The sequence below is a fragment of the Bidens hawaiensis genome, unplaced genomic scaffold, assembly GCF_021521415.1.
Source record: "Bidens hawaiensis isolate Kalapana, Puna unplaced genomic scaffold, B.hawaiensis_p1.1 tig00008726_1, whole genome shotgun sequence".
NCBI classification, from domain to species: domain Eukaryota; kingdom Viridiplantae; phylum Streptophyta; class Magnoliopsida; order Asterales; family Asteraceae; genus Bidens; species Bidens hawaiensis.
In genome coordinates, this window is record NW_027491630.1 from 1 (window position 1) to 12849 (window position 12849).

The window sequence follows — 12849 nt, forward strand, 5'->3', positions numbered from 1 at the left end:
ATTAAAAAGGTAAAACACTAAAATGAACTTAATTAAAATTCTGCAGATGGCCGCACACGTCGACGACAACATAATCCCTAACGTCCAAAATGTATCTCTCCGATCTATTCTCGCTAAAGACCGTCTTAACCACAATAACTTTTCGGATTGGTTCCGAAATTAAGGATTGTTCTAAAACAAGAAAAATTATATCATGTTTTGGAAACACCTATCCCCAATGAACCGGAAGAGGGAAGTGAGGTCGAATATATGAATTGGGTCCAACACACGGAAGATTCCATTCAAGTGTCATGCCTCATGTTGGCGACTATGGTTCCCGAAATCCAAAAGGATTTCGAAAACCATAATGCGTACGACATGATTACTCAACTTAAGGAAATGTTCCTTAAGCAATCAAGAGTTGAAAGGTTCGAAACGGTTCGAGCCTTGCATGCATGTAGAATGGATGATAATCAACCAGTTTCAACTTATGTACTTAAGATGAAAAGTTACATTGATCGCCTCGCCAAGCTCAATTGTCCCATCTCAAAAGAGTTAGCAACGGATTTGATCCTTAACTCTTTGTCGAAAAGGTTCGACACTTTCGTGTTAAATTATAACATGAACGGGTGGGACAAAAACATTGGAGAACTTCACTCAATGCTTAAAACAGCCGAGGCGAGCATGGGTAAAAGAGTTTTACCCGTGTTTGCGATCAATGAAGGTAGATCCAAGAATCGATCTCAACCCAATCCTAAGGCTAAGGTAGCAAAAAGAAAGGGTCCTCCTGTGCATCTTAAGGGTAAGGGCAAATCACCGGTTATGGCAAAGAAACAAAAGGTTGTGGAACCGAGGGGTCATAAGGATGATCCTTGTTTTGGTTGTGGGGAGACCGGACACTGGAAACGCAATTGCCCGGTCTACCTAAAAGAGCTAAGAGACAAGAGGAATGCGGGGCATGCCTCGGGTAATGTCTTTATGATTAATATTGAGCTAAATCTTATTTCTTCTAACACATGGGTATTGGATACCGGATGTGGAACTCATATTTGCAATTGGTTGCAGGGGTTCAAAAGGAATGAAGACTTAATGAAGGGCGAAGTGAGTCTTTTCATGGGCAACGGTGCAAGGGTGCACGTGGTCGCTAGAGGAGACTTCACTTTATCGCTTCCAAGTGGTTTGGAAGTTGTTTTGAGAAATGTTTTGTATGCTCCTAGTTTGACTAGGAACATTATTTCTGTGCACCTTCTTAGACAATGTAACTTTGACTTTAAATTTGTAAAATCAGAAATGCATGAATCATCTAATGGTATCTTTTATTTTAAAGCTGTACCAAACAACGGTATTTATGAATTGGTTCATGACAATACCTTAAATAGCTCATTATATCAAACTTCCACTAAAAGACTCAAAAAGGATTTGAGTGATTCCTACATTTGGCATTGTCGTCTTGGACACATAAACAAGAATCGTGTAAATACTCTCCAAAAGAATGGTCTTTTGAAAACAAATGAGTTAGGTTCGTTTGATGAGTGTGAATCTTGTATTCAAGGCAAGATGACCAAAGAACCTTTTAAAGGTACAAATGAAAGGGCTAAGGACTTGTTAGGTATCATACATACGGATGTATGCGGACCTCTCAAGCCCACTAGTAGGAATAGTGAAAGGTACTTCATTACCTTTACCGACGATTTTAGTCGATATGGGTATGTGTATCTAATGAAACACAAACATGAAGCCTTTGAAATGTTCAAGGAATTTCAAAATGAAGTACAAAATCAGCTCGACCGAACAATCAAGGTACTCCGCTCCGATAGAGGAGGCGAATACCTAAGTGATGCTTTTCAAAGTCATCTTAGAGATTGTGGAATTATTTCACAGCTCACTCCTCCTGGTACTCCTCAACATAACGGAGTATCCGAGAGGAGGAATCGAACACTGTTGGACATGGTTCGATCAATGATGGCAAGAAGCTCACTACCACCATCATTTTGGGGATATGCGCTACTTACAGCGGCTCGTATTTTGAATATGGCCCCGACCAAAAAGGTGGATCGAATACCCTATGAAGTGTGGCATGGAAAGGTTCCATCCTTTTCATATTTAAGGGTATGGGGATGCATAGTTTATGTTAAACGTGACACCCCAAATAAGCTTGAGGCTCGATCCATCAGGTGTATCTTCATAGGATACCCAAAGGATAATATAGGATATATATTCTATGATCCTAGTGAACAAAAGGTGTTTGTTTCACGCAAAGGATACTTCTTAGAAACTAAGTTCCTTATGGAAGGACCTAGTGAAAAGAGAGTGGAACTTGAAGAGGTTCAAGAATCACTGGATGATACACAGTTGGTCGATACTAGCTTTCAACACGAGGATGTTGAAGGTGATCAAATGGTTGATCATACACACGTTGCTCGCAGATCTAATAGGATTAGTCGACCTCCCAAGAAATATGGATTTCTTGTGGATGATTGCTACTTGGTCGATTCGGATGAACCGATCTCCTACAAAGATGCTATGTCACAACCTGATTGTGACAAGTGGCTTGAAGCCATGAGCGCCGAGATGCAATCCATGCACGATAACCAAGTTTGGGAATTGGTTGATCGTCCACTTAACTCCAAAATGGTTGGATGTAAGTGGGTCTTCAAGAAGAAGACCGATATGCATGGAAATTTAGATACTTACAAAGCTCGACTTGTCGCAAAAGGTTTCACGCAAACTCAAGGGATTGATTATGATGAAACCTTCTCGCCGGTTGCGATGCTTAAGTCGATCAGGATATTATTTGCCATTGCAGCTCATTTTGATTATGAGATATGGCAAATGGATGTCAAGACCGCTTTTCTAAATGGATATCTTGAGGAAGATGTCCATATGGTTCAGCCTGAAGGTTTTGTCGATCCATCTAATCCTGATAAAGTATGTAAGTTGAGGAAATCAATCTACGGGTTGAAACAAGCATCACGGATGTGGAATCATCGTTTTAATGAAGAAATCAAAGCGTTTGGTTTCGTCCAAAACGGTGATGAGGCGTGTGTGTATAAATGGGCTAGTGGGAGTATAATCATGTTCCTTATTTTGTATGTCGATGATATACTTTTATTTGGAAATGATATACCAAGTATGGAAAGCGTTAAAACGTGGTTAAGTAGTCGTTTCTCAATTAAGGATCTTGGAGAAGCGACATATATCTTGGGAATAAAGGTCTATAGAGATAGAAAAAGGAAATTGATCGGACTTAATCAAAGTGCATACATTGATAAAATCCTAAAAAGGTTCAGGATGGAAAACTCTAAGAAAGGTTTGGTACCTATTCCTAGAGGAACCGTGTTAAGCTCATCCCAAAGTCCTAGCTCTAAGGAAGAGCAGGATAGGATGAAGCATGTTCCTTATGCTTCGGCAATAGGATCTATTATGTATGCAATGATGTGCACTAGACCGGACGTCTCGTATGCTTTAAGCATAACGAGTAGATACCAGCACAACCCAGGTGACAGTCATTGGATGGCTGTCAAGAATATATTAAAGTACCTTAGAAGGACTAAGGATATGTTTTTAATATATGGGTCTGGTGAGGAGGAACTTGTCGTAAAGGGTTACGTGGATGCGAGTTTCCAAACTGACCGAGATGATTCTCGATCACAGTCGGGATATGTCTTCATTTTGAATGGAGGCGCTGTCTCTTGGAAGAGTTCGAAGCAGGATGTTGTCGCGTTATCCACTACAGAATCTGAGTACATCGCCGCTTCAATGGCAGCCCAAGAGGCTGCATGGATGAAAAAGTTCATCATGGATCTAGGGATTATCTCTACCATTCAGGAGCCCCTAGAGATATTCTGTGACAATGAAGGTGCTATTGCACAGATCAAGGAGCCTCGTGCTCATCAGAAAACGAGGCACATTGAGCGCAGATTCAACTACATAAGGGATGAAGTTGAAAAGAGAAAGATATGTATTCATAAAGTTCATACCGATCAAAATATTGCGGACCCACTCACGAAGCTCCTCGATAGGCCAAAGCATGAGGGTCATGTTTGTGCATTAGGACTTCGGTATTCTAGTGAGTGGATTTAATCTGTATTTAGTGTTTGTATAAGAACGAATGTAATGGGTATCTCATGAAAATTAATTATGTTTTAATTATTCAATGAGTTATGTTCTATATTTGCATGTTTAATCCATGAATGACTTATGTTGTTCTAAACGTCCGTAGTCGATCATACTTGTGGGAACAAGTATGAAGTTAAGACTATTATGAACTCGGATTGGTTGATATTCATGTGATGAATATAGGGCATAGGTTTGCCACCAAGGTTCATAGATATTTGTGGGATACAAATATTGGACATGATCCGCTCTCAAGGATCACTGCATGGAGTTAGTGCAATTGATCATAAGTAATCCTTGAGTAAAGGCGAGTATCATTGTGTCCTTTGACCTGAGATGCATATCGGATCTGGTTTTTCATCAAGTCTGATATCTTGACTCTATTCTTTGTTATTTCGGTAACACGATGACGTGTAAGAAAGAGCTCAGATATTATATGAGATGTCAACGAGGATGTATGCAGTCAAGATGGGATTTGTTCCTCTTATGTGTTGAGAGTTTAGATGTCTAAGGCCTGTTAAGTTAAATCGTTGAGAGAATGATCACTCTGTGTCTCTTCGATTTGACAGGACATCTAGTAACAAAGGGATGTAGTGATAAGACTTACCTATATCATATCAAGTATGGACTTGAAGGGGATGATGTTATTGAATGGCACTTAGTCAAACACACTAGGGGTGGTGACCTGTTGTTAGGCGGTATTCACCATTAGCTTTAACTTCTTATGGGTCACGTGCAAGTGGGAGATTGTTGGAATGCCGTATGCCCGAGACACATAATTAGGTTAATGTGGCTAGTCGTGTTTGATCCAAGTCGGGTCATACCCAATAACGAGTTAGACACACACCAATTATGTATTTGTTGAGATAAGATCTATAAGACAAATACAGAACACGACACATTCAGAAAATCGGGTTTCTGAATATTTACTTGAAAGTGTTAAATAAATTAATTGGTTAATTTATTTATTCAAATAATTATTATTGGAATGATTATTTAACTATGTGTTCTTTTATAAAATGGTTTATAAAAGATGGGGTGTTTATATATTTTATAAAGTATAAAATAATAATAATAAAAAAAAAAAAAAAAAAAAAAAAAAAAAAAATATTTGGGGCCGGTTTTGGGTGGGCCCCACACCCCAATGTATTGATCAAATCTTGTCATGTATTTGGTATAGATTGAGTATGATTCACTTAACCAAATACCTAACATCATGGATGGATGGATATGATGATAAAAAGGATAATGATCATAAAGACTTTCAAGTAACCAAAAACATCACCACTCTTTCTTTTTCTTTTCTTGTAATCGGCCAAAGAAAGGAAGAGGCTCGGGTCTCGGGTTTTTGGTGTTCAAGCTCCCTAACATAGCTCGGTGTGTGTTGGAGGCTCGGGGTATATTCCATTTGAGGATTTTCCTTTGAAAGTCTAGCATCAACATCATCATCTTCTTCAACATCAACTACAATCTTAAAGGGTTAAGAATGTAAGTGTTTATAGCTTTGATAGTTTAGCTTTTCCGTATCATTTGATCCTTGCTTCGGGTTTCTAATAAATAGATTATTGGTAATCTTAATACTTGCATGAACTAGGTTGTTCATGAACTTATCTTATATAAACTTGTAAGATATACACATATATAAACATATGGATAGATATGTTTAGTTTGTAAATATCACGCTTCCGCCTTAATTGTGACTAGTTAAATGGTTAACTAAGTGTTAATTATCCATAGAAACCCAACAATAACAACAATAAAACAATATATTATTGCCGCATCGATAGTTTATATAAGGAGATATGTTACAGTGACACAAATGAGGGACCAAAAGATAATGCAGAATGGGTGTGTGACAGCCCTGTTAATTCTGAGGTAGAGGCAAAGTTGAGGGATTTATTAGTTAAGCTGGGAAATGCTGAAAAAATACTTGGTATTCAGGTACATACTTGAAATATGCAATTGTCCCTTTCATATGCGTGGGCTCTCGAGGGCCTGTGTGAGTAAAAGAATGTGCCCCTAATATAAACTGATTATATATAATCAGTATTTTAACGAATAATTGTGCTGACACTAAACAAAACAATACTGTTGTAGCAAAATGGTTTATATTGAATAGTTACACAAGTTATGAGGCTATCCTAGCTTTTTTTTTCGGCAATCAACTCTTCATATTTTATACTCTTTAATATCTCCTTCTCGATGTCTATCAATGCCAATGGACCCCTGGGTTAACATATATGTCATTCACATGTGAATGTTTTACAATGGAAAGTTATGAATGAATGCTCTAATACTCTGATTGTTAGTATTCTCTCATAGGTTTGTGCCTACAAAGACGGGAAAGTAATAATCGATATTGCAGCCGGTGTACATGGAAACTATGATCCTTCTCCTGTTAAGCCTGATACCTTATTTCCTGTTTTCTCTGTTACAAAGGGAGTCACAGCTGGACTGTTACATTGGCTAGTTGATGAAGGGTATAAAAACCTTTTGCATGTAAATACTTCCTTTGATTTAACTCAAGGTATTGTGAATTTGGTTTGGGTGTTTATTTTAGGAAAGTGAAACTTGAGGAGAATGTTGGAAACATCTTGCCGGAGTTCAATTCTAACAGAAAAGAACTAATAAAGGTTTTCTCCTTGTCTTATTATGTTTTCTCTGGCCATGCGAGGCTAGAGGTGTGCATGAAACTGCAATAACCAACATAGCCGTACCTAAATAACCGAACCCAACCCAAAACATAATCGACTTTTAAAACCGAATCGAACCCGTATACAGAAAAAAAAACTGACTTTTGTTACTATATTAATGTTTATAATTTGTATTTATGAATGTTATGCAATTTATAAATAACCTAATAAATGGTGTAGCCCAAACATTTTAGGCCGTGATGTATAATAATCAATTAATTATTAATTAACAAAACAATTTAATGGCCAAAGTTTCCTGCTCAAATTAATTATATGGGGTTTTCGGCAGAAAATTTCAAGCCTATATGGCAAATTGTAAAAACCGAAACCTAACCAAACTCATTGTAAAAATCGAAAACCAAACATTCCGATAAATGAGGCGATTAGGAACGCCTCAGGGCCTTGAAGCACCACCTCAGGCACCTCTGGGTCATAATTGATTAATTGATCAGTCTTAGTCAAAATTAGGATATGTAGGAGGGTGACATGTAAAAACAACCAAAGGGAAGAAGAGATTATGAATAGTTTACTTAATAAAAAGGCTAATATGGCTGTCCATAAAGCTATTTTGGTTGTACATAACGTGATATAAAGTTTTGTAATCTGATACGTATCTTTTTTATTTTTATTTATCAAGGTTCATCATGTACTCAATCATACATCCGGTTTGCAAAACGCTCTTTCCAGTCTCGTCCAAGACAACCCAATGGTGTTGTGTGACTGGCATGAGTGCTTGAAACGTATTGCTATGGCTGCACCCGATACAGAACCTGGTCAACAACAACAATATCATTACCTATCATATGGCTGGTTATGTGGTGGCATCATTCAGGTAATCTCAACCATCTATACCCCTATAAACTTGATTCATTTTTTGTTAAAATTTAATGAGAAAGTTGCAAAAATGAACCATGTGGTCTGACTATATTGCTGTAGAATAATGAAAACCCCGTAAGGTGTAATGTATTATTGATCAACTATATATAAATGAGTACAATGAGATAAAAAAAAGGAAACATAATCAAATACAGTCTCCTAATTATGATAACACTAGAATACTAAAACTCTAATAATATTATCTAAAATATTCTCTAACATTCCCCCGCAGACAGAGCGGTAGGAAATCGGACGCTCAGACCGGAGCGCAAAGCTTGTGAAGATGCTCGATCGGCTGTCACGTAGAGCAGAAACTCGATCGGTTATAGGATCTACGAAGATCATCGGTGTCTTGACCGTGGCCAGATGACGACTAGGTTTGATGATAGGAGCTTCGACTGCAATGGCAGGAGCTAAAACTGAGTCGGCCGAAGCAACGACTTGGCGGCACAATGATGGCATAATAATAAAACGTAAATAAAAAATAATAACTACTTTTTTTTATGTGTAACGAGAAAAAAAATATTAAAAGAAATACAAACAAATATTAAATAAGAATTGCATATATTAGGAGGTTTGTGATTGTGATAGGACTTGAACGAAATGAGCACATGCAGGCAGCTCCAACTAATAAAGGATTCTACTCGTAATTTGAACGGAAAAAAAAATATGGCTGCAGCGGTGTTGGTTACTTTGGCCCGTAGGCGCGTAAATATGATATAGAATGGCAGCAAGAAAGTAATATATTATGTATGTACAAACGTCCCCAGGCAGGACGAGAACGAGAAGAAGAAAAAGAAACAGGCCAGAACCTTAAGGCTTTGATACCATGTAGAATTATGAAAACCCAGTAAGGTGTAATGTATTATTGATAAACTATATATAGATGAGTACAATGAGATAAATACAAGGAAACATAATCAAATACAGTCTCCTAATTATGATAACACTATAATACTAAAACTCTAATAATATTATCTAGAATATTCTCTGACAATTGCATGCAAAAATTGCAAACTTAGTCCAAAAAATTTAACGGAAAAGTGATGTCATGTGTTAGTTATATGAGTAATTTTATCCTTCCGTCGTTTTCGTCACCTTCAAAAACTCCTTGTGCAACTTTCTCTAAATTTATCTCTCTTAAAATATACAGCATGCATCAAAGAAAAAGTTTCAAGACATCCTTGAAGAGGCTTTAATTCACCCGCTTAACATTGAAGGGGAACTTTATATCGGAATCCCTACAGGTTTGATTTTATCCATTTTTTTAGATTTCTATAGCCTTTTAAACAAACCAATTGAACACGAACGAAGCATGTAAATGAATGGGGTTTTCTTGTTCATGTTCACTCGTTAAGAAAGTGAACATATTTGTGTTCGTTCGTGAACAATATAAACGAACAGGCATAGCTGAACATAGATGAATGAACGTGACTCAACTAAAACTAGTTAGAAGTAACGTGAAGAATAATATGATAGGCCTAAAAAGTTATTAAAACTAGACTAAGTTGTTATAGACCAACAAATTTTGAACGAATATATTAACGAACGTAAATAAACAAGCATAAATGAATGTAAAGAAACAAACATAAACAAATTAAAATGAACGAAGTTAAACGTGTGATCATGAACATAAATGACAAGCATTTGTTCATGTTCAGTCGTTTAACAAAATGAAAAAAAATTCTTTTCTTCATGTCCGTTCGTTTTTAAAAAAAAACGAACAAAACAAATTACAATGAACGAACTTTAACGAATGTTCACAAACAAAAATGAAGGACCCCATACATCTATATGTTCATTTTTGGTCGTTTAACTAAATGAACAATTTTTTTTGTTCTTGTCCATTCGTTTATTAAATAAACGAACATAAATAAGTTTCTCGCCAAATGATTCACAAATTGTTCACTGAACGTATCCAGGTGTGGAATCCCGACTTGCAACACTGACGCTAGACACAAACGACATCAACAAGTTCGGTGATGTCGGCAGCCCGACATCTACCTCCACCACCAGCTCTCCCGCCATGTTCCAATTTGATGTCATCGCGGGCATAGTTCCATTATTCAACACCCTGAATATCCGCCGTGCGATATTACCCGCCGCCAACGGCCACTGCTCGGCCCGTGCACTCGCCCACTACTACGCTGCCCTTCTCGACGGCGGTGTGGTCCCACCACCCCACTCCTCATCATCCCACCCGCCCCTTGGAAGCCACGCACACCTTCCAAAAGATGGTCCCGGTAATAATAAAAATGGCGGGCATAATTTTAAAATATTCAGTAAACAAAAGATCCATGATGCGTTTTTGGGTGTTGGGGATTATGAGGATTTGGTTTACCCGAATGGGGATTTCGGGCTCGGGTTTAAGCGGGTTAGCTCGAAAGACGGGTTTTTAATCGGCTTGTCCACGGCATATTGTGACATTAGTAATAGGTTTGCTGTATCTGTCACATTAAATAAGTTGTCCTTTGGGTCTGTGACTAGAGATATAATTCAGTTTGTGTGCTCCGAGTTGAATTTCCCGGTACCAGAAGAATATGCTGGTTCTGGTTGACCACTTGTTAACAAAAGAGTAAAATAGGCGTTGAAATTTTTTTTGTATAGCTCATAAATGTTTGTATATAGTATTTGTATATTATGAAAGTGATTATTTGATTATAGATAAATATAATTAAAGTGTGAGCACTGTGTCAGTCAGTGTTCTAAGCTCTAACTTCTAACATGTTTGACTGCCCGTTTTGTGTTTTAACGAAACTTTTGACACCTTTGGCGCTCTCGGCTCTGACGCGGTTCAGTTCCTTAAGCGGGTTCAGCAGGTGGTCAGCAATAACTCCGCCCATGCTAAAGGGAACGTTGGGTTTAGTAGGGTAGGGTTTGCTATTCAGAAGGGGGTAGCGGCGCAGCTTGTTGCCCGTCTATCTGCCGTTAGTCTGTAATTGTCCCGGTGTATTCGTTGTTAAATATTACAACTAGAGTGTTTTAGTAGGAAACACCGTTTACATTAAAGAATATGTTCTATTGTGGTAATTATAATTATAATTATTTATAATTATAACAAAAAAACGAAACTTTAATATTTTACAAAATGCAATGAGCTGGCAATTTATACGAATACAAGTCGACTCGTTCTTACATAAAGTTTTTAACTGATCATGATCTTAAATTTTTAAAATGGTTATTTGGTAGCCTTTTAGTAGACAACATCTAAGTCTAAAGTGTGTTTGGTTCTTTAAGAGTAAACCTTTTAATAGGCTTTGGAATCTCTTAATAGGCAAGTTAAAGTTAAAAAAACATACAGAATGATTTAAATACATCTTAATCGGTCGGATATTTTAATGATTTAATAATTCACTGCAAACAACCGTAAACCCACCTTTATTGGTGATTTGGTGACCTTCATTTGGTAAGGTTATCAATATTATTTTAGAAAAACTTGAGAAAGGACAACTTTTTATAACCTTTCTCCAATGTTTTCAGACCCGGCCTGGACGTAAACCTGAACGACTTACCGGGTCAAAGGTCGGACCCTCCCCGGAGGGTCGACCGGTATTAGACCCAGATGACGTCATAAATAATTTAAATATATAAATAATAATAATAATAATAATAATAATAATGAAAGTAAATTAAAACATATATAACAAAACAAGTAATATCAATAATAATAAATTAAAAATCAGATGTTGGTTCAAAATTCCGTGATATTGTAAGTATAATTTATTTATATTATAAATAAATAAAAGGTTGAAATATCAAATATATCTAAAGGCAACTTTATTTTAACCTAAATCTAAAAACAGCCGTCATCATCTTTCTCTCCATATATCTACCCTAACTTCATCTCATCTCACACCATGTAAGTTTTATGATTGAATCATATCATCATCTTCATCTCCATCTTCTTCACACTTCTATTCCTTTTTCTTTTTCACATACCTGCTTATTTTTCGAGTTGCCGGATACACAACGGTCACAACATGGATGGTGGACTATATTCGAGGTCACCATCTTTTTAATATGATTAACTAGTGCCGGGGTAGCTGGCAAAAGAACATCCTTGAAACTCAGGCCTTGGTAAAACCCGAACATTACGACGATGAGTTGATACGAATTCGGTCAGTACCGACTTAAGTACCAGAATTAAAACAAAATAGTCGTTAAAACTCGGGCATTGCGGTGTGAGTCGGTAAAACCTTAGCATTGTTGGTCTCGGGATTTGTGGCGGTAAGCCGACACAAATTTAATTTGTTTCATTTACGTTCATTACGATACCAAAACTACGAAACAAAATAAAAAATACAAAATAAAAAAAAATCTTTACCCAATGTTGGGCCGCCACTTGGACCAATAAGATTCTAGCGTCATCAAACTTTCAATTTATATATATTTGATAATTGTACAAATTTTATCATTTTATTATTTTGTTAGATAATAATTAATATCATATTTTCATTCAAAAAAAATTGGTTACTCTACATTTTGATTTTTATGTAACATCTGTCTTATCTATACCTACATTATATATAACTAGTTTTTGAATGTGTATAACACACAGGGTTATACAAATTTTATAAATACAAGTGAATTTAACTGATAAGTACATAATAATGTTGTGTGGATAATGTATTACATGCATACTTCTATCTATAATATGTGTACAAAGACGCATTACATACAATAATAAAAATAAAAAATTTAATTTATACATATATTTGAATACCTCAATTGCACAAGAATGACGTGCTATTTGTTCTAAGGGTATTTAAAGGAAAATAAAATTATCAGTAACATCATTGTAGAAAGTCATAAGCGAAGCTATATATAGTTCAAGATCCATGGTAATGCGGGAAGCATTTATGTAACATCTCAAATTTCGTTTGATATTTTAAATAAATCGGGGTTTAAATGAAGTATAAAAGATAAATGTAATTATCTAACATATGAGGGTGTTAAGTGTCATTAGGTAAAATGTTAAACATGAAACCTTACCCTCTTCCTACAAATGTAGCCACCATCTCTTTTATAACTATCCTAGCATCCACACTCATTTTTACCAAATTCTCGTTTTTGATAGAGCAACCCATAAATACCCGACGATTCCCGGATATCTAACCGTCGGATCGGTCTCAAATTTGTACAGAGTGTTCATAGCATATAAATGTCATTTTTCACCAGTCGGATC

At 36.5% G+C, this 12849-nt stretch overlaps 1 protein-coding gene across 1 annotated transcript; it reads left to right on the forward strand.

The window, feature by feature from the left end:
* Positions 1 to 5906: 5906 nt before the first annotated feature.
* LOC143529810 (uncharacterized) lies at positions 5907 to 10305 on the forward strand (the record flags this gene model as incomplete). The annotated part of the gene is made up of 6 exons (XM_077025516.1): positions 5907 to 6036; positions 6418 to 6575; positions 6656 to 6728; positions 7426 to 7620; positions 8818 to 8911; positions 9587 to 10305. Coding segments are annotated over 6 exons (1285 nt in total), but the record flags the coding sequence as incomplete, so codon positions are not given.
* Positions 10306 to 12849: the final 2544 nt, after the last annotated feature.